This window comes from Rhipicephalus sanguineus, chromosome 1, assembly GCF_013339695.2.
Source record: "Rhipicephalus sanguineus isolate Rsan-2018 chromosome 1, BIME_Rsan_1.4, whole genome shotgun sequence".
In the NCBI taxonomy this organism is placed as follows: Eukaryota; Metazoa; Arthropoda; class Arachnida; order Ixodida; family Ixodidae; genus Rhipicephalus; species Rhipicephalus sanguineus.
Window position 1 is genome coordinate 307261841 of NC_051176.1, and position 22488 is coordinate 307284328.

The following is a 22488-nucleotide window of genomic DNA, read 5'->3' on the forward strand; positions in this document are numbered from 1 at the left end:
TGCCGCAATACGAGAGTGTAATGAGGTGAAGCATACTAAAAATCTGAAGGGGTCACTTTCAATCAGACGTTGACTGTATTTGTCTTTGGGAAGTTCGAATAGTTCGAATAGTAAAATTCCAGTGCGAATCGAATCGAATAGCAAAGACTATTCGAAAAATATTCGAAATTTCGAATATTTGCACACCCCTACAAGAAACCATAGCTGCGGCCAGGCAGTAAAGGCGGGCAACGTTGGGCACGGCAACAGTGACGTCAGAAAGACTGCTTTCAGGCGGGTGATTTGAATTGCGCTAACGCGATGCAGACCACTAAAACGTAACTTTATTTCAAAATAAGCACTTCCTTGGCACAAAAGTAGCACTACGAGGTTTCTGGACCGCTATTTTAACAATCAGCGTCGACTTAATATTTGCCTTTAGTGTCCCTTTAAGACGGCATGCTCAATGAACACACACCAATGAAGACCAACGCTCACTGTAGCCCTCCAAAACCTTACGTCATCTGTGAAATGCAATGACTACATTGCATGCAAACGTAGCAAGCACAACCCCCTCAACACTCTCACCACCAAAGAAGACGTTCCTTCCCTCTGCCTCCTCCTCCCCATCTTGTCCGTGACAGAAGTTAAAGGCTGCACCTCAACATCTTCGCTGTCACTCCCCCTGAAGAAGGAATCGAGTTGATTCCGAAACGCCAGGAAATAAACCCACTTTTTGGCTCGAGCGTTATGAAAGCGCCTGCGTTATATACAAATTGTTTTTTTTAGGCAATACAGGTTTTTTATAAAAATGCTATGACAGTCAGGCTCCTGTCATTTTTGCACATTAGCTCTATGCCAAGGCAGAAATCCTTTTCTGCAGCTAAAATGATGTTGATGCGACTAATTAACAAAAACTTAATTAATTTTTTAAATTCTTGATTTGAGCGTAGTTGTTTATATTAGGAAGTTGCAGTGCATGATAATTTATGGCATACCCATTTTTTAGAAATCACAAAAGTTGCACGTAGTTCGAGATATTCATCATTGAATTTCATGGGCGAAATCGAAACTGATCGCGCCTGGCGCGCACAAAGCACGGCGGAACACAGGAAAGACACGTGACAGGGAAGTGATGAAATTTGAATGAAGGCGCACCGAAGCAGAATCTGGCCAGAAAATACAGAAAGCATTCTGAAATACACAAGTAGACAGCTTAATGTTTGCATGCAATGGGTGGTGCTTATCTGTTTCTTTCTAAGACTATAAAGAGGCGCGAAAAAATATTTCACCTGTCTGCAAGAAGACACGTTGCAGTGGCTGCCCCCGAGTTTTATGCTTCCCAGACAAAGAGAAGATTGATATTGCGATTTTCTTGTGCACAGTTCGAAAGAAACGGATAAGTACCAAACACTACGTGCAAAAGTAAGGTGATGCGCGGGCACAAGTGATGTGACTTGCAGCTTTTCACGAAAACATACGGCCGCAGCACACCTTCATTCAAATTTCGTCACTCCCTTGTGACAGGTAGCTCGGATCTGACATAGCAGAACGGTTGCGCTTCCTGCGTGCCTTGCATGATCAGTTTCGATTTCACCATTGAAATTCAATGACGAATATCTCGAACTATGTGCAACTTTTGTGATTTCTAAAATATAGGTATCCCATAAATTGTCACGCACTACAACTTTGTAATACACACCTGCCCTCAAGTCAATAATTAAAAAGTTATTTACCAGTTTTTGTTGAGTAGTCACAACAGTGTCATCTTAACTGTGACAAAGTATTTCCACCTCGACATGGAGTTCGTGTGCAAAACCAACAGGTGCTTTACTGTCATAGGATTTTTATCAACATCTGTATCGTCTAAAAAAAAGACACCCTGTAAAAAAACACCCTGCATATGTATGCATGCAGAATACAGTTATTCTTACTCCTAGCATTTTCTCTACTGAATATCCTTGCTTGTTGCCTAAAGGCAGAAGCCTTGGCAACTTGCAGTTAATTGTATGCATACAACACTAGATCATATTGAATGACACAGGCAATGAAAAAGCTGGGAAAGATATCGGCACAGCCAACAAGAAGGCTGGCAAGAAACTATGGCGCAGCTGACGTTAAACAATGGTAGAAACTATAATAAAGGGTGTAAAAAATGATGGAGCTTACACTGTTTATGCAAGCGTCCCAATATCGGGAGTAGGTACAACGGGCCGTGCTGTCTCGAGCCATCTTTGTAACTATGCCAACATTGGGTCGTGATTGGTTACCAGCATTGAACCAATACAGCTTTGGGTGTAGCAGGTATGCCAAAATTCAATGTAGGAGCAATATTTCTGCCATGTTTGACCTAACGCTGGTGTGCTTCCTGGGTAGGCTTTGTGCCAGTGAAAAGCAACATTCCTTTCTCTCTTTCATCTTTTTTGCGAAATATCCAAGACACTATTGCATGTTCATGTCATGTCTAGCTGCCTTTAGAGGAATCAGAAAGCAACATCAAACAACCATGACCACTCAATGCTTCCCCTGTAGAGCGCTATACTACAAGAAGCTGCAAGACCGTGGGCTCTACACCACTTAGCCAGGATCATCCACAGTATGGAGCCGAACTGCCTATAATAAAGACACCCCTTTCTTTGTTTGACATCTTAAGTATACTAGGCTACAATCTTTCACAGACTGCAATGCTTAAGGGACACTAAAGGACAATATTAAGTCGACATAGATTGTTGAAATAGCATTCCAGAAACCTTGTAGTGTTTGTTTCGTGCCAAGGAGATGCTTAGTTTGAAAGGAAGTCATGTTTCAGTGGTCTGCACACCATTAGTGCACTTCAAACTGCCTGCCTCGAAATGGCCGTGTGGTGTAGCATTTGCCTTGCCTGCCCTTTTGAGCTTGACAGCTGGCGCTGCTGTTTCTAGCATTATAACAAAAGTACCACAGAGACGTGCCAGCGCCAGCAGAGCACAGCCCAGTGAAAACAAAACTCTTGGACCACCCCTGTCATTCTCCATGGTAATTCCAAGGTTTTTTTTTTTTCCACAAATCAAACTGAAATGCACAAGTTGCGTTTTATTCCATGTTGTAATGGACAGCAATGTTGTTTTTTATCGTGGGTATTTTGAGTGCTAGTGATTCACTGTACTGAGGACATTCTACGTCATCGGGCTCTTGTTCCAGAATGTCCCACTGGTGGCACAAATTGTGTCCAATGTTAACCTTAATTTCTCAATTGTTAAAGCACTGCTGTGCATAATACTGGTGTTTTCGACATTCTCAAGCACTGATCTTTCACTCTACCACAAATTGTTGTTTGTCTTTGGTGTCCCTTTAAGTACACAACAATCCAAATTTTCATTTCTGGGAAGATGCCATGTTTACAGTAAACGGTGCCTAAAGCGGTAGCTACATGGCTGGGGTACGCTACATTTGTAGGGATCATGAGCGCCTCCCCTTTACACCTCATCCCCCAGCTAGCATGTTGTGCCGGCCCCGAGCAGCTCGATCACCAGGAACCACTATGGAAGCGCCAGCATGGCAGCCATGACCATGGCGCTGGGCTTTGTTTCCCACATAAGCCACGCTTCTCCTTCCTGGTGGATGGGTGGCAGGACGCCACAGATCACACTAGCATGTGTCATCGTGTCACGTGCTAACTTATTGGTCGCCTGTGACAGCCCTAGGCCCCTTCTCCCCCTGAGCTCTCTTCTGGCTGGCGTTCGGTGGCCGCCGGGGGATGCTCACTGGCCTACAATGAGTTTACTTCACACTGCCTTTGTAGGTGACTTCATGTTCGTGCGCTCGGTGGACTCCTTTGTGTGGTAGCCCATAGCACCGCAGGGACGCATACTAGATCGGTCCTGTGGAGATTCTCTTTTGGCCCGCATTCCGTGACTGTCGCACTGTGTCGCATCCTGGGTTAATAAACCAATGTTTGTTAACTATCTGCCTTGGCCACCTTTTCTGTGCTGTGCCAGAGAGTCGATTTACGTGGCCGCAGCGTCTTTGTGCGCTGGGGGGGCGGGGGAGCATCATGTCCCTTCATGGGCGCGCTCATACGGTAACCATCGTGCAAACCTGTCTCCACACGTTGCAAGATGCATAGTGCCTCAAAGAAATCAATTATCATAATAGCGCCAGTTCCTCATGAAGAGTGATGAGCTTCCAGTCGAAAGACAACTTGACAAACCATCAATAACAGCGGTCACAAGGGTCACAAGCACATGCAACAGCATCGATACTTTGGTTAGAGTGATTATAATGACAAAAAGTGCATTGGTGCAAAGAGGGAGAAGGGGGGGCTGCTCCGTGGAAATATGAAAAAGCTGTTGGTGTACTTGGTGCCAGACAAAGAATACTTTGGGCCAAGAAGGCTCCACTGTTGCGTAAGCAGGCAGAATAGAGAAGAGAACCTTGATGCACTTAATGCAAGCTGCACTTAACTGGGCACAGCAAGGCACAGATTCTAGTAAAATGGCACATCTGAACCACCACTGCGTGCATAGTGCTCCGTACATGAATCATCATTGTACTTTGAGTTCTATTATTCCCCTCTACGCTAATGTCCCTATGATCGTGCTGCATGTAATGTGAATAAGTAAAACAAATAAATACATAAAATACATTTATTGCAGTGCAGACACAGCAGACAAATGCCCGAGGCTACAATTGATCAAAAAAGGTTTGCAGGCTATTATTAGAGTGCTACAGCCATGAAAAAGTCTCTAAAAGATGCTAGCAGGTGATTCCAGGAGCAATGACTTCTAAGCGGGGCTTCAACAGCAACACTGCTCAATTTCACATGGACTTGCATACTGATATATTCCCTAAGTTCTGTATAACTTGCAAGGTTTTTGAACTCAAGCAGGGCAGGTTGGTCTCATGAACGCTTCATGCAGTGAACATGAATACGATTCCGCATCATCACACAAGAGGCTATCACATAAAAAGAGGCCAATTCCATTCAGATGAATGCCACTCACCTCGGTCAAAGTTGTACTGTTGAGACAAAACCTCCATCCAGTACTTGCTGGCCAATTGAGCTAGTTTCTTGGGTTTTTCAAGGCGTCGTGCTGCTAGGGCAGTTTTGTTTGACTCAAACTCGGTGTCACTCATTTCTTGAATGTAGTTCTGCAGAGATTATGGTGGATTTAAATCAACAAAAGCAAGATTACAGGCAACAAATGCATTTGTAAGCTATACTGCAAGGCCCAAGCCCTTGCAGGACACCCTTATTGTGCGTAAATTAACTTGTCTTTGTTCTTTAAACAAATTATTCAAATTATGACATTTAATCACCATAATGGTATTGTGAAAATTAATTAACCTACCTCAATATACACAAGAAAGGCTTCTATACGGCTATCCAAAAAGAGAGGTGGTCTGTCTGATTGAACAATGATACGTATGCCTTGAACACCATTTGATCGACGTGGTCCGCTTGCAACCAAGTAGCCTGGGGAAAAGGGGGACAACAAAAATGCAAATCAGGCACACCAATTCACTGCCGTTCATCACCACAGCTTTACAATTCACACACTGTTTTACAGCAGTGCTCGCTTTTAAGTATGACAGCTTCAGTGTAAGACTGGAAAACATTTAAAGCTGCAGGACAAGTATGATATAAAAACTTTGCATATATAAGTGCAAAATGAGCTTTAGGGTGCAATCGCAGAATGATGCCTTTTCCGATTCCAATGCTTTTCGTGCTTGGTCAGTGATTAGAGAGCCGATCCATCTGCATTATCAATGGGATGAGCCTGCTGCAAGTGGTGGATGATAAGAATAGCATAGAACAATGCATAAGGCATCGCTTTTTTTCCCTATTTGTGTCTATTTGCCGCGAGATCGGGCTATAGGCAGCAGCACCGTCGCCGCAGTAGTGTGGATAGGCGGTCGGTCGCCAGGCGGCAACTCCGCTCGGTCTCGCGGCCAATACTTCCACTCAATCCCTGTCACTCCTTGTTGTTCATATGACTCTTTCTCTTGTGAGCATAAACAGAATGCATTTCCAGTTGCCCTTCTTCTGCTCAATTTGAGCTTGTCTCAAGCTCAAGGAAGGTAAATGTTCCTAAACACTTTTAGTGATGCACTAGCTTATTTTTTTTTTCTTGCCAATATTTATAAATGTGGACAATTTGCATTACATTCATTTAAAGCAAAAAATGAAGTTCAGCAGAGACAAATGGTGGCAAGACTTTGCATTAGGGAAACATTTATACAAGATACATTAGTAAATTGCCCTTTTTACAACACCAAAAAAAAAAAACTTTTCACTATTAGAAGAGGCTCGTTAAGCCAGACAAAAAAAAATAAAAAAGATCAGAAATGAAAGAGAGATGGCGCTGCCACCATAAAGTTTGTGCACTATCTCACAGAAACATAATAAAATTTTGATGACAAGTGCTCTGTCCTCAATGTTTCAACAGTAAGCAACAACCAAGTAGGACTTTAAAAGATTCAAAGACTGAACTTCCAAATTTCAGCAACTACAGTAGAACCCTGCTGATACGTTTTTGAAGGGACCGTAGGAAATAAACGTAAGAGACGGGAGACGTAAGAGCCGAAAAACAGGAAAAACGGCAAAATATTTAGTGGTACAGAATTTTATTTCAATTCTTACGAGCAGCACGAAAATTGGCGCGCTCAGCCGCGATCTAGTCGATGGATAGAAACGCGGAGCTTAGGACGGCCTTATCCACAGAAATGTAATCAACGTATGTAATTTTTTTAACACCAACAGCTGTAGGCATGAAAGAACTAAGCACACGCAATCACAACCGGCGCGGCGAGTCCGACCGCGAACCGCACGCACGACCATGCGAGCTCCAACCAGCTCGAACTCCTCCCGTTCTCCGATAAATAACGATGATGATGAGTCTACGCCAACGCGATGGCAGAAGTGAATGCCAATCTCGAAGGCCTTGCTTTCGCAAGCAATTACGTCATACACGCCATGTTTGTGCAATGCAAATCTCAGAGGCTATGCTTTTGTCAATAGTAAATGCCAATCTCGAAGGCCTTGCTTTCGCGAGCAGTTACATCATAGACACCATCTTTGCAATTTGAATCTCGAAGGCCATGCTTTTGTTTGCATCAATTGAAAGATTCTGTTGCTTGCGCCTTTCATGCGGCTAATATTACGGTCAAACGAGGCCAAGCTGCGTGAAAATGCACCATGGCCGCTCTCTTTCGTAGTCACTCGGTCGGCTCCGGGCACACTTCGCGACGTATCATACGGGAACGGTCCGACAGTTACGACGTAACAGCGGGGTTCCCAATACATTGTATCCTATGGGAGCTATGCCGGGACCGGCGGAAAACGACGTAACAGCCGGGAAAACGCAGCAGTGAGGAACGTAACAGCGGGGTTCTACTGTATTACTGAACACACAACAGCCCAAATAAGAAAAAACTACTCTCTCTGGTGCTCTTTCACCATTCCTGGCCCTCGAGACAAAACACCATACATCACCATCATCGTCATGATACTTTTAACATCTATGATGTCACTCTAAGATTCTTGTGTTGTGGTTCTGGCACTAAATTCAATATGTTTGTCTTAGACATTCATTTTATAAGATATTATTCAACTAAAATCAACTTGTTAATGAGAAATTTAAAAAAAATGAAGTTAGTTTTGAGAAGATATTTTATCAGTCTAAACTCGCATCATTTTACATTTCCATTTATTTACATTAAAGGCCCAGTTTGGGGATCACATAGCAAGGGGGAACAAAAATTGATATCAATATACAAAAAGTGTATGTGAGGATACATATTACCAGTTCAACATCGCACATGCAATCGCACAGTTTATGTACAACCCATATACCCTCTTTCATCTCACATCAGACACACTGCATGGCGTAATTATTAGGGCATAAAGAAAAAAAAACACAAAAAAATAAACAGTGGCCGGACATAAACATATTTCTCTTTGTCTCCGTTTTTTTCAAGCCTTCACTAGTTACACATGCTAGTGCATAGAAGTGCACTCACACACCATCCGCGACCAATAAACATCACAAAAAAAGTAGTGTAGCAATCATTATTAATCAATCAATGCATCTTATCAACAATGAATGCCTCTGGGTAACATGCGAGGGTTTATTGGTCAGCTGCCAGCTTGTAAAAAGATCACGTGCTACGTGACGCCCTCTGGCAAAGAGTGTTCCACACTCGCCGCCTTGGCTATGAGTGGCACTGGCTAACACTCCTACAGAAATAACACACCTACAGAAATACCCAACAAACTGGACTAGAGAACTGTCGTAGCTTAATTGGTGGAGCATCAGATGTGTACTTCAAAGGTTGTGGGTTCAGGCCCTACTGAGAGCAAATGTGTTTTCTCATTGACTTCCATTCATGTCATTACTACACTACAGTTAAAAATAAGAAGTAATGTCGCCTATGCTTTCCTTGGCTTAATTGTCTGTTGAATTCATTCGGTTGCGTCTAACAAAGAAACAAGCCCCTCAAACACTTTCTTTCTTCAGTTGGAAACACTTGAAATCACTTAACCAAACATCCGACGGAGTAAAAAAGCTTTCAATATACCTGAAAACACAACCGTCTTTGCTAAATGCGCCAGAAGTACGTAGATACCACCACATAAACACACAAGATATAACGACGGATATGACCATAAAAAAAATAAACCCGAAAGGTGCCGCAACCATGTCATTATGAATATCTACAACCTTTAAAACACAATTGATGCAGTCACAGTAAAATCTTGTTACAAGAGAAACTTAGTTATGAGAGACATTTGAAAATAGTTTGGTTTGTTTTCCTACGCTCACCATGTTAACATCGCATACAAGAGATACGGTTACAAGATACAATCAGTTATAACTAGGGGTGTGCGAATATTCGAAATTTCGAATATTTTTCGAATAGTGTTTGCTATTCGATTCGATTCGCACTGAAATTTTACTATTCGAACTATTCGAACTTCCCAATGACAAATGCAGTCAACGTCCGGTTGAAAGTGACCCCTTGAGATTTTCAATATGCTTCACCTCACTATACTCTCGTAGTGCGGCAAAGCTGCCTTTCAAGCTCCGTTACGGTCGAACTTAGCCAAGAGACAAAGTCCGGTTGGAAATGGTCCCTAGATTTTCAATATGCGTCACCTCATCACACCCCCGTGTTGCGGCAAAGCTGCCTTTCAAGCTCCGTTACGGTCGAACTTAGGCAAAAGACAGTCAACGTCTGATTGCAAGTAATCCCTAGATTTTCAATATGCTTCACCTCCTTACACCTCCGTATTGCGGCAAAGCTGCTTTTCAAGGTCCGTTACGGTCGAACTTAGCCAAGAGACAGTCAACGTCCGTTTGGAAGTGGTCCCTAGATTTTCAATATGCTTCACCTCATCACACCCCCGTATTGCGGCAAAGCTGCCTTTCAAGCTCCGCTACGGTCGCAAATGTATTAACTCAAGAAAACGCTGGTTCCAACATGGAGATGAAAGATGTGGCAGAGTTGGGGGCTCAATTAATGCTGTTTTGGACCTGAAATTTGGGCAGGAAGTCCGAAAAATCGGACGCCGAAGCATTTTAGCATCCAAAATTTCATATGTTCTTATATATCGACGTCTACGAGGCAGATTTGGAACTCCGGACTTGATGGGAGCACACCCTTGTCTGCCACATCAGTTGGCCTTCCACAGCAGTTGAAAGAGGAGGAGAGGCTGAGGAAATGGCATCTTTGCCTATCATGTGTAAAGTGTTGTCTGCAACACTTTGGTTGCACCAAATCATGTACATAAATACAATTCGGCCTCTACATTGCCTCACTCTTGATAAGAAAGACAACTATGAAATATGACCCCACCAGCGCTTCATCAACCTAGCGAAAAGAAACACTTTCATGTTGTGATCTCACAAGAACATACTTAGGGATTCTCTGCAACTTTTTCTGTAATTTCACTTCGAATTATTCGAAAAATGTTTGAGAAATATTCGAAAATTATTCGAAATTATTCGATTCGATTCGCACTCAATCTTTATTATTCGAATTCGCTTCGCACCCAAAATTTTGCTATTCGCACAGCTCTAGTTATAACAGCCATTTGAAAATAGTTTGGTTGGTTTTCCTACATTCGCCATGTTAGCAACATCGCATACAAGAGATACGGTTACAAGAGACAATCAGTTATAAGAGCCATTTCAAAATAGTTTGGTTGGTTTTCCTACATTCGCCATGTTAGCAACATCGCATACAAGAGATACGGTTACAAGAGACAATCAGTTATAAGAGCCATTTGAAAATAGTTTGGTTGGTTTTCCTACATTCGCCATGTTAGCAACATCGCATACAAGAGATACGGTTACAAGAGACAATCAGTTATAAGAGCCATTTGAAAATAGTTTGGTTGGTTTTCCTACATTCGCCATGTTAGCAACATCGCATACAAGAGATACGGTTACAAGAGACAATCAGTTATAAGAGCCATTCGAAAATAGTTTGGTTGGTTTTCCTACATTCGCCATGTTAGCAACATCGCATACAAGAGATACGGTTACAAGAGACAATCAGTTATAAGAGCCATTCGAAAATAGTTTGGTTGGTTTTCCTACATTCGCCATGTTAGCAACATCGCATACAAGAGATACGGTTACAAGAGACAATCAGTTATAAGAGCCATTCGAAAATAGTTTGGTTGGTTTTCCTACATTCGCCATGTTAGCATCATCGCATACAAGAGATACGGTTACAAGAGAGACTCAGTTATAACTTATAGGAGGCATTTGAAAATAGTTTGGTTGGTTTTCCTATGCCCACCATGTTAGCAACACCGCACACGAGAGATACGATTACAAGAGACAAGCAGTTATAAGAGCCACTTGAAAACTGCAGTGTTGCACATGTTTCTCTAATATAGGATCAAAAGCTCGCTCCTTCGCAATCTTGGAACGAGTTCCTATTACAAGTTCCTTTAATGTGAAAGGAACACATTCCAGTTATGTTTCGAACATTGGAATGTGTCGTTACAGTAACGTTACGTTTTGACTTTTTAATCAAAATATAGTGTCGGATAATACTGAGGCAAAATAAAGTGAACAATTTAAACCTCACATCGAGCTGCCTATATAATACGAATTTGAGATCGCCACCAGCAGGTTATATGTAGATAAAAGGAATCTAAAGAAACGCTCCAAGAAGAATTTTTTTTTCGGAGTGCACTGGCCATATCACAGACATGTCTATCTGCAGTGTTGGTGCTCATCTATTACAAGTGCAACACATGAGGCACTTTCCACGACTGTCTTCAAATGCGCGGTCAGGATACTGCGCTTCAGATGTTCAAATAGAAATTTCCACACACGTGGAGATATAACCGAATTTCTTGCTTAGGAAACCGCATCGAAAGGAACAATACATAGGCTCTTAATGAGTGCCAATTCCATATTGCAGCGTGAGTAGAAAACAATGTCCAGTATACATATTCGCAACTTAGTAAAGTCCCTTGTTGGCACTCAGCAGGAGTGGCATTTCGATGTTGGTATACGACAAACAAGCCTGTTTTCTCGTCAGCACTTGGTTGGAAATGTTGAGGAGCCATTCCACCGAAGCGCTTGAGGGTACTGCGGTGTTGTAGAAAAATTAGAACAAAGTCAACCGAGGTCGTAGGGGCGAGGGCAGGCTCAGCAGGCGCAACAAGAATGTAGCACTGAATCTATGCGTATCGTATACTGCTTGACAGAGACGTTACCGGTGCGACGGTTGTCGAACTGAACTAAAACGAAATTATAGACGGATAGCTGAGGAGGTAACTCGCATGTTGAAGGAATGCCTGCCCAAACGCAGCCATCGAAGGCACCGGGCAGGCCCCACTGCGACGCCCACGTCCACTGTGTTAGAGTCCTCTTCGCCATCCACACAACCAGGTGTCAAACGACAGATTTGTCGATAGCTGCTGGCAACATGCATGAGATACTAAAAGGGAAGATCAAGCCAGTCACTAAAAACTCCCGTGATGAGAAAAACACTCCCAGGAACTGGGCCAAAGCTTTGCAGTCGGTGAGCGCGTGAACATAAAACCAATAAAATATCGAAAGCATACGTTGCACGCGGCAAGGCGTAGAACCAAAGTGTAACTTCACCACCGTTCGGTTGGGAGCCAAGACCATTTATGCAGAGCGGGAGGCCACCGCCTGGGGTTTCAGTGGTTAGCACGTGGGTGCTCCACTCACTTTCTGCAGCCTCTAGTGTCGTGATTGAAGCTTCCTCTGTCCCGTAAGCGTCAAACACCAGATTTACGACGATGATTCGCGCTGTTCAAAGACTCCGCGAAACCACGCACAGGCGCCTCGAATGCTGTAAGTCGGCTCCCCCACTTTTCCGTATGCGGTCAAGTTCACCAGGACGCGTAACAGAACCATCCGAATACACAGCCACAAAAACAATAATAATAAATAAATTTTTAAAAAGCTACTTTCTAGTTGGCCGAACAAAAAGTCAGCAAGGTAAAAAAATGCGCCCTTTCCTGGCGGCGGCCTTACAATAGGGTTCATTGATTCTCGATTGTCAAGTAAAATGTTCTCTATGGTGTGTCTACACTCCAGAACGGCCCTGGTTGCTGTCAGACTGGTTCAGACAAAAAGAAAAAAAAAACTGTTGTCCCTCTCGCACGTGGTCGGTCTCAGCGTCGCATGCGTCCCTCCACACCCAGCGGGCACCTCTAAGTGAAAACCAGGATGCATCATAGTCATGTGACAGGTGAGTGGTAGGTTTTTGTGCCTCATGCGGTCACCCAGTCTTGGGCAGTAACTAGTTACTAGTAACGCGTTACCGGTAACTAGTTACTTTCTTCAGTAACTTGTAACTGTAACAAGTTACTTTTAAGTTAGAGGAACTTGTAACTGTAACACTGTTACTTTTTTCGCAGTAACTGTAACGGAAAATACCGTTACAGTTACTTCTGTCTTTATGAAAAATTATCCAACAGCAACACTTTTTCGAACTTTATTCTTTACCATATATCCTCTCCACCCCTCAACTTTCCAGAATAGGGCTCCCCTCGCAGTTTAGGAGAGGAGGTGACTAAGCGTATTATCTTCCCTGCAGAAGACCGAGGTTGGAGGTCTGTCATTAACGCAACATGTAAATCAATCGTGGTTCAACTGAACAGCCTGCTAAGTTCGCGTCCGTTTTTTTTTTTTTTTTCAGCATATATATCCTTTTCGTCACTTGAGCATCTAGCTATGTTCTTGGTATACAGGTGGAGGAGCATTAGGATGCCATGTTTATAGTCTCCCTCGTCTGAGGCTCCGAGCTAATCGTGTTTGACAGGTGGCTAGAAAACAGCAGAACGCGAAACGGCTAAGGCCAGAAATTCCGTGAACTAGCGAAGCGATATTTTAAAACTTCTTTGTAACTGGTTGTAAAATGTTTACTCCGACTTAATGCAACAATTATTAACAAAATGACAGACATTTCACCCCCAATGCAGGTGGCATCCTAAAAAAGAGAAAAAAAATGAGCCGAGGTCAACCAGTTGACTAGTCACACATGTCCTTGTAAATGTCCAGTGGGGGGCCGCGGCTGTTTTTGCAAGCCGCGGCGAATGAACCACGATTCCAGGAGTTGCTTTCCCCCCACCTTCGTTCACAAACCGGCGTTGTTGCATTGTTTAGGTCAAAGCTATGACCTGTCATCCAGCAGTGCTCAACAAGCTCGGTCTTAGAACGCGTTGCATGGGTTGCTTTAGCGACATTCCGCTTGAGTTCTTTAGGCCTCGTTGATCATTTCCTGCCTGTTTCGCCGATCCCCGCATCGCACTTTTAGATACCGCCATGATCATCCGCAGGTGTGCAGTCTTAGGATTTCGTGAACACACGTTGTCATGTTCCAAGGTATAATAACGGGACTTAAAAACGGTTTGTATGCCCAGCGGACCGGAAGCTCTCCGAACAGTCTGACACACCTTAAACATATGGAGCAGACCCAATGGTCGTCGTAACAACTCGTGATGCACTCCCCGCTGCTCTTCGCATGCGCTTCTGGGTATAGTTAATAAACGTCTTAGGATATACTGCCGTCATTCCAGTACATCAACCACGTTTTCCACTTCAAGTAAGAGGCGTTCAAAGTGATTGCTGGTGTTGGGCCCCCTTTTATGTTTCCTTCGTCTAGGGTTTTACGACGTGCAACCCTTATTAAATAAATTCTATAATTTGATTTGTGATCTATTATTTTATACAGTAACGGAAAAGTAACGACGTTACTTTTGCACAGTAACTGTAACTGTAACAAGTTACTTTCGGAAACTCTGTAACTGTAACTGTAACAGAGTTACTTTTTTGGCTTAGGTAACTGTAACTGCAACACTGTTACTTTTTACTGGTAACGTGCCCATGACTGCGGTCGCCGATCCGCCCTGCTAGGCATGACATGCTGCATGCGTACGCCTGTTCAATGTCGTGGAACGTTTATAGAAGGAACACCGTTCTCTCTGCCGTTCCTTCATAAATATTGGGAGTTACCGTTACAGTTCTACCAATCCTGAACAAAATGGTGGCGTTCCTCCATTCCTCTCAAAAGGAGCTGGAACGGTGTTCCATAGAACACTGGAAACTGGTTTGGTTGGTTTTCCTATGCTTGCCATGTTAACAACATCGCATACAATATACATGGTTACATGAGACACATGGACACTAAGGACAACTTCTTTAAGGCTCTACAGTAAATTCTTCACTATTCAGAAGAGATGCAACCAAGACATGCTGACACAACACAACCAATATCATACCAACTCATATGTGCTGCAATTTTCATTCCCTCAGCTCAAATTCGTGAAAAACTGTTTCAGAAAAGCAGGCCTTAACCCCTTAAGGGCTCATTAAAAGAAAAAAAAAAATGTTTCAAGATTGCCAACCTTTTTCATGGAGTGAAGTGCTTCAGTAACATGTTCGAAACAGAAAAATATTTGCGAAAACATTTTACAGCAGATAATAACCTTTTATTGGTCATTCCTCGGCCATTGGTCATTCCTCGGTCATTGGTCATTGGTCAGCCACGTAATACCCTGGGGCATTTGAGGTGCATTCTTAAATAAATTTCTGCAACCCCAGAAAATAAGGGTTTGATTTGAATTGCCTTGCACAAAATGCACTATTCCTCGATAGTTCACTTGAAACTAGATGAGGCTACCATCCACGTGGTAGCATTCAAAGCACGGCACTGCGCAGAGAGCCTTCTCGCATTACCTGCACTAGAACCTGGTTTCCTTGCGGATGTTTGTGCCATTTCCATCTCGCTTCACGTAGCAGACCACGCCGCAGCGTGTCGGTTCTTGCTTCCTCTCTGCTGGTGGAATGTGCGATGGAAAGTGGTGCACAGCAAACCGTTTCATGTTTTGGGGGACATCCTGGCCGCCCTTTCTTCTCGGTACTACTGTTACGGGAGTACTTGGTGATGATCTCGTCAGTAAGTTTCAGACAGTAATCCAGACAAGATGCTCTGCCTTCTCCTTTCCGATACAGGATGAATTGTAAGTCGCCTCATCCAATAAGTGTTGGAAGATCTTCATGCACAAGATCTTTCGCTTCCGTGGCACAGGGCAGCTGGGCAGCATCTGATCTGCCCTGTAGACTCCTCCCATTGTATGGTTATAAACGAGGATACCTTCTGGCTTCATGTTTTGGCTGCCCACTTTGTCAGTGAATGGCACCATTTCAGCACTGTGTACCATGGGTAAAACCGTTACCAGCTTTTTATCCATGCACTGTATAGCCAAACATTTGCCCCTTTGAAAGGCATTCATCTTGCCCTTCTTGAGCTTTGCCCTGGCGAAACCAGGAGGAAGGTCTTTGCGAGAGGCTCGTGTTGTGCCATACATATCGGTAAATCTTTTGAGATGGAAGACAACTAATTCTGGTGATCTGTAAAAGTTGTCAGTTGTGATGCAGTAGCCATTAGCTAGGAGGGGCTCCGCAAGCTTCAATACAACTTTCATCGCCATTCTGAACGTTTCTGTTCCTACTGACGAGATCTCAAGGTTGCTGCCCTTCCCTGTATATATCACTGAGTTCTAAATATAGCCGCTTTCAGACTCGTACAGCAAGAATGACTTCATGCCAAACCTCGCTCTCTTCAGGGGCATGTACTGCTTCAAACTGAGCCGTCCTTTGAATAGCAACAAGCTCTCGTCGATACTTACACGTATAACATGCGGAATTTGTTGAGAAGCTCCCGATACACCCGCCAGATTTTTCTGAGATGAGGTTGAGGGTGTCCTTCCAAATTTTCTATGATCACGTTGTCAAGAAAGTACGACGTTCTCATGATGAGTTGTAACCTGTTGCTGGGCATTATCTCGCCAAAAGAAGAAGTCTCAATCAGCCGGTTTCTCAACCAGTACATCCTTTCAATTGGTTTCTGTGCAATGCCCTGCAGCAACAAGAGGCTAATATAAACACGAAGTTCTTCTTGCATAAATGGAGACCATTTTCGGAAGCGAGAATGTTCTCCCAGCTTACTCAAATTCAACAGCTGAGAGGCATACCAGTATGTCTCCACTATGATAACATCAAGCAGTTCATCAAACTAAGCCTCAAAAACAACAGGAAGGCTTGCAAAGTGAGGTGCTTTACCTTGTCATGTATGTCGGGAGCGCTTGCAGTGTGGGATGGAGTTGGGAGAGAGAGAGAAGCGGGAGACCGTGGCGGCACGGCAAACACGCTTTTATCTTACACACCACAGCAAACAAAATTAACACTCAAAATTTACAACAAAAATGTAGCACATTAGAAAATACTGAGCTGTAGGAAAATAAACAATTCAAGCTATGCACAGCTCTCCTAGCCCAAAAGTCTGGCCACTATGGCGCCTCAGTCTGTCGCTATCCCAATCGAACGTTCTTACTGTTCGTGATGTTCGCTGACTCGGTTTGGTGCCAAAGTCAATGCCCTGTCCCGTCGTCGAAGCTCCTGTCGACGTCTCAGAGTCATCGTCGTCGTTGATCAGCTGCCTCGCTGGTCGTCTTCATCGCCAATGCTTCGGTCTTCGTTGAGAACATCGGTCTTGCCCGGTTAGGCCTAACTCTCGGCCTCTCCTCAGTGCCACTGGATCAACTTGCCGACATGGCTCTCCGGGGATTGTCAGTGGGTTGCAGTCATCTTGTTGAGCTGGGGTAGTGCCGTAGACGCCCTGAGAACTGCTGCAATGAGGCTGCCGCAAGCCCGGGAAGCCTCGCTCGGTTGTCACTAAGGTCGACGGCCACTCTCCTGAGCCTCGATTTCATGCCGCTGCCTCCAGAACTGAGCCCTGCTGTTCTCGTCGCGGGTGCGACGCTGGTTTGCACCACCTTGCTCTTCTCCAACTCCACCGAACAATGACTGCCTCTCGTCCTGGGGTCTTTCTCCACGGCTCGGGTCACGCGCCGCGCGCCCTTCCCCGGCCAATGGCATGCGCGGACGTGGCAGGCGTACACACCATCGGGAAATTTCCGTGCCCCGCACACCATCGCCACATTCCGCCTTGCGGCACGCACTTCATGCCCCTTTACTTGTTACATACCTCCAGAAGTGGGGAAGAAAGCTAATACAATCTGCAGTCACTAAAGAACAAACTACCTTCTATGAACTACTTCTTTAAGAAATTGTGAGCAATTTCCTGTAAATGCAGTTAAACACACTTTGATGCTGATGTATAATAAACTCATCTAGTCCAACTCCTCAGTGTTTTAAGAATTTCTGGTTACAAAAGACATGTTTCCGGGTTTCTTCAGTGTCTCTTGTAACAAGGTTTTACTGTAGCAAGCAAGAGTTCACCGTGCTGCTCAAGGAAGCAAGCTTCACAAGACGCAGCAAAAAGAAAGGAAGAAGCTTCAAATGTTTGCTGCCTCTCATGATCGCGCCATCTTTAGAAAGTAATGTCAGATGTAAAGACAACCAGAGGTGAAGTCTTCAAACACACGCACATCAATCGGCCATGTCCCCACAAAAATGGCCAGGAATGCTCACCGTCTCAGTTTGGCGTCTGCTAGCCAGAAAACCCCCAGAAATTTATTGTCTTGGAGACTAGTGAGCCACCAGCCAGAGAAAAAAGAACACAAACCCGAAGTGTGCCATATGGAGGGTGGGGCAATCCGAGAAAAACGCACTCTGGCTGGCTCGCTCTGGCCCACGGCTAGCCAGTAGAGGAACATCAAAGAAGCCCTGTGATTATTCTGTATTGTGACATTTGCAATTAATCCACCTAAATGAAACTTTTCAAGGAAATGTCATAAAAGCAGCATGCATGTCAATCATGGCCTGACTGTATCATCAACTAACCATTCTTTGAACAAAATAAAGCATATCATCTAAGGCAAGACAATCACAGTCACTTCATTCTCCAGCTATCTTTATGATTAAAAAGCACCACCACCATCTTAAACAAAAACATACAACATCAAAAGCCCCACCGAGCTGCTCTTGGGTGCGCAGGATGTTGTAGCAAGGTTCTGTGATCAGTTGGCAAAGTAGTTCCACCAGCATGTTAGCACGTGTCTCCTGGGGCCCACACTGGAAGTACGTTTGAATTGATGACGTGTGATGGACTTCATTCACCTGCTCGTAGATGTACTCGCCCCCTGCAACATCATAATCAAGCAGAAGCTTAAGTTCAGCCTGCTTTAGTCATTACTTAGGAGAGTGCCAAAAAGAAAATCAAGAGTTTGCACTAATTGGGACAAAAAGGTGTTTAGAGTCATGACTAACTTACAGTAGCAAGGTCGACAACTGGGCTAGTTGGTATGGTTCCATTATGGTTAAAGCAGTGTTTACACGGACGAAGGAAGAGACAAGGAGCGCTTGCACTGAAGCGCTCGTTGTCTCTTTCTTCGTGTTGTTTGCGCTGCTCTAACCATAATGTAACTTACAGTAACCAATTGCTTCATTGATGTATTGTGCTTTAAGTGCTCAGTAGTTGTCCAGCCAGTTTAGGATTTGAAGCAATTACTGGAAAGCAGTTTTGGAGACTATCCTGAGCGGTAAAAATTGTGCTTTGGAGCAGTATAATAACAGTAAGTGCATGACTATGGTGCGCAGATTTATATTGCAGTGCAAAAAGGAAATGTTGCTATCAAGTGAACAAAGAGACAAGCCAGAAAGGAGCCTGTAATCAGACTCTTTTCTACACAGCAATAATGCCATATGCTGGCTTCATCGCTATACATAAGATGTGCATTTAGATGAGGTATTATTGACAAACATGACACATGTGGTTTCTGCAAGTGACAAGTATCAAAATAATATTTCAAACAAAAACCTAACTGGAAAATCTGCCACCTAATCCTAAAAAAAAATAAAGAACAATTGCTCCAAACAAGAACTTACATGCACAGGGCATTCTGTCGTTGGCCCAACTTCGTACGGATAGCACTCCACCATAATCAATAATTATTAACTGCTATTATCAGGTTTCTGGAGCCCTCCACTACAGCGTCCCTCAATAATACCGTGGCTTTGGGATGTAAAACCTCAACAATTAGTTCATTATTACCAAGGCAAACAATCACTGAATGCGTACATCCCGTGCAGCAGCAAGTGTATGAGCTCAAATAATGAGCCCTTACGATGTATCGTGACCCCTCGAGCCATAAAGTGATCAATAAATTCTTCAAATGGAAAGCCGCATTCAATGCGCCTGTTTTATTATTTAGCAGCAGTTTTCCACCGATTTTAACCACATGTTTGCGTTATACATTTCCCGACTACAGTGGGTCCTTCTTGCGGTCTCATGAAACACGTATTAGAGAGTGTCGACTGTATATGGATTGTATACATGGAGAACAAAGTTATTTTTTACTCCCAACAGTTCCTCAACTGAACATCCTTGCTTTTTGCCTGGAGGCAAAAGCCTCGGCAACATGCACTTAATTGTATGAGTAAAAACGCTAGCTCATATTACGTGACACAGCTAATGAAAAAGCTGGAAAAGATATTGGCACAGCCAATGAAAAATACTGGCAAAAAATGTTGGAGCTGTTTATGCAAGCTTGCCAATATTGGGTATATGTACAGCGGACAATGTTGGCTGAAGCCATAATTTTGCCAACACTGGGTGGTGATTAGTTATCAACACTAATTTATGCAGCTTTGGATGTAGCACGAACCCCCAAATGCAATCCAATCATATGCAGGGACAATATTTCTGCCAACATTAAGCCAAGATTGGCCCAATGCTGGTGTGCTGCCCAGGAATTTGTTAGAGAACCATGTCGGTTCAGTGGCGAATCCAAGGGCGGGGGGAGGATTGGGCAATCGCACCCATCACTTCTACCCGCACCCCATTCTGCACGTTCAGACAGAACTGGAATGTGTTTGAATGATCACTTGCTTAAGCATGCCAACAACAGGCCCTGTAGGGTCCTTTATGCGAGGGGGCAAGTTCCGGAAAGTCGTTCATGAGACCACCTCCACCTCAAGACAACAAGACAAAGAAGTATCTCCCTCCCGTCAATGTTCCTTTTCGGAAAAGCGGATTCCGCATCCACATTTCGAATGTGCAGGGTATTCTCTCGCATACAGTGTGCAGAACTTAAGAACGCAGCCTTTCAACGAACTTCAATAACATTTGCTGGCAGGCTAGTTGGTGATGCATAGTTCATGGGTAAAATACAGCACAAACCAGACGATTTTTGGGAGACATCTTGTCTGATTTTGATCGTTTTTCATAAATAGGCAAGCTCGCCCAAGAATAAACTGTTAGTTCAAGTCAGCGCTCTGTCCAGTGTCTTCCTTGTGTTAATCGTCTGGTTTGTGCTGTATTTTACCCATGAACTTTCAACGAAGGCTCACCAGGTGTCGATTAATCCCCTCTGTGACGTTGTAAATATGCGTGGCCCCCCAAAAATGCACTGCTGTGGCAGTGACGTCTTCCTTCGTACGCCAACATCAAGTCGCTAGCGCCTCCATGTTGAATTCCGGCAGTGTCATTTGCACTGTTGATAGTGTGGTGCACTGTAATCTGCACAATGGGTGCCAACCAACAGAGTAGTTTTAAAAATGTGTTCTCTACCGCCAATTTAAAGAGCAGTGTCTTTTTTTTTCTCTTCTTTCTTTTTTCTTGCGTCACTCATCCGTGAAACCGACGCTAATCGCGGAGGCCACAAACCACCTTGAGAACTGAGTGCTGTGCCATGTGTCATCAGCGCAAACTCTCTCCAAAGGGTCCTTCAGAGCAACAAAACGAGTTTACTGCAAAGTATTTTTGCCCATGTGTCAGTCAGGGGTATTACACGCTTGTACCGTAAGGGAGTTAGCATTTTTGGAAAACACCAGCACGGCCACACGGCGATCGTAGTGGGTCTTTTTGTGTTGCATTTCGCATTCCTTGTTTTGTTCATTCTTCTTTCTGCTTTTCCTATGTCTGTAGGAAACACTAGATCTTCACTTGGAAGTAAACACTCGTCTTCGTTGTTGATGTGTTCCCCATACTGCTTCGCGCTATGTCACTTTAGCAAAACTGCAAAATCAACAAGGCCAAACCGCTAGTCTACTAAGTAGAAAGTCGTTGAAATATGCGTGGCCATTACAGCGGCAGCAAGAAAGGAGCCTTCCCTTTTTTTTTTTCAGCGACACAAGGTCCAAGAGGGCAACACAGGTCACCACCAGTGGCTATATAAAACAAAAATTCTTCCAAAATATTAACAGAAATGCTTTGTGACTGAGCTGAAGCGAGTCAGAGGAGGGGGCTCGCACTGATGACAGGCTCAGCCTTTTCTTGGAATACGTCTCCAGGTGCAGGGATCAGTCACCACTTTCTTCACATTTATATTCTAATTACCACAAATAACACCCCCTATACTTTCCTTGGCATTACTGTCTGTTAGTTCTCATTAGTATTGTGTCTAACAAAGAAAAACGAGCCCTTAAGAGTAATCTTCTTTCCTTCATTCATAGCGAGGGTCTCGTTCTGGCAGACATGATGCCTTCGGGTAGTATGCGAGGGATTATTGGTCAGTTGCCTGCTCGTAAATAGATCACGTGCTACGTGACGCCAAAAAGGCAAAAAAAGAGTGTTCCACACTCGCCGCCATGGCTGCGACTGGCGCTGACTGACACTCCTAGGTTTCAATCCACATATATACCCCATCAAGTGGACGGGGAGATGACCGCCGCCGTAGCTCAGTGGTAGAGCATCGGACGCGTTATTCGAAGGTCGCAGGTTCGGTCCCTGCCGGCGGCAGGTTATCTTTTCGTCCACTTTACTTTCTTCACATTTATATTCTAATTACCACAAATAACACCCCCTATACTTTCCTTGGCATTACTGTCTGTTAGTTCTCATTAGTATTGTGTCTAACAAAGAAAAACGAGCCCTTAAGAGTAATCTTCTTTCCTTCATTCATAGCGAGGGTCTCGTTCTGGCAGACATGATGCCTTCAGGTAGTATGCGAGGGATTATTGGTCAGTTGCCTGCTCGTAAATAGATCGCGTGCTACGTGACGCCAAAAAGGCAAAAAAAGAGTGTTCCACACTCGCCGCCATGGCTGCGACTGGCGCTGACTGACAC

At 44.0% G+C, this 22488-nt stretch overlaps 1 protein-coding gene and 1 pseudogene across 2 annotated transcripts in view; both read right to left on the bottom strand.

Moving 5' to 3' along the window:
• LOC119379410 (insulin-degrading enzyme) overlaps nt 1-22488 on the bottom strand; it is a 439455-nt gene that overhangs the window by 86662 nt on the left and 330305 nt on the right. For both annotated transcript variants that reach the window (XM_049411974.1, XM_037648727.2), the window contains exons 22-24: nt 18395-18562; nt 5310-5434; nt 4962-5109 (exon numbers count right to left, since the gene is read on the bottom strand). In XM_049411974.1, the coding sequence (XP_049267931.1) occupies nt 4962-5109; nt 5310-5434; nt 18395-18562 (441 nt within the window). The remainder of the gene's footprint in view (nt 1-4961; nt 5110-5309; nt 5435-18394; nt 18563-22488) is intronic.
• On the bottom strand, nt 15081-15890 carry LOC125756909 (piggyBac transposable element-derived protein 4-like; annotated as a pseudogene).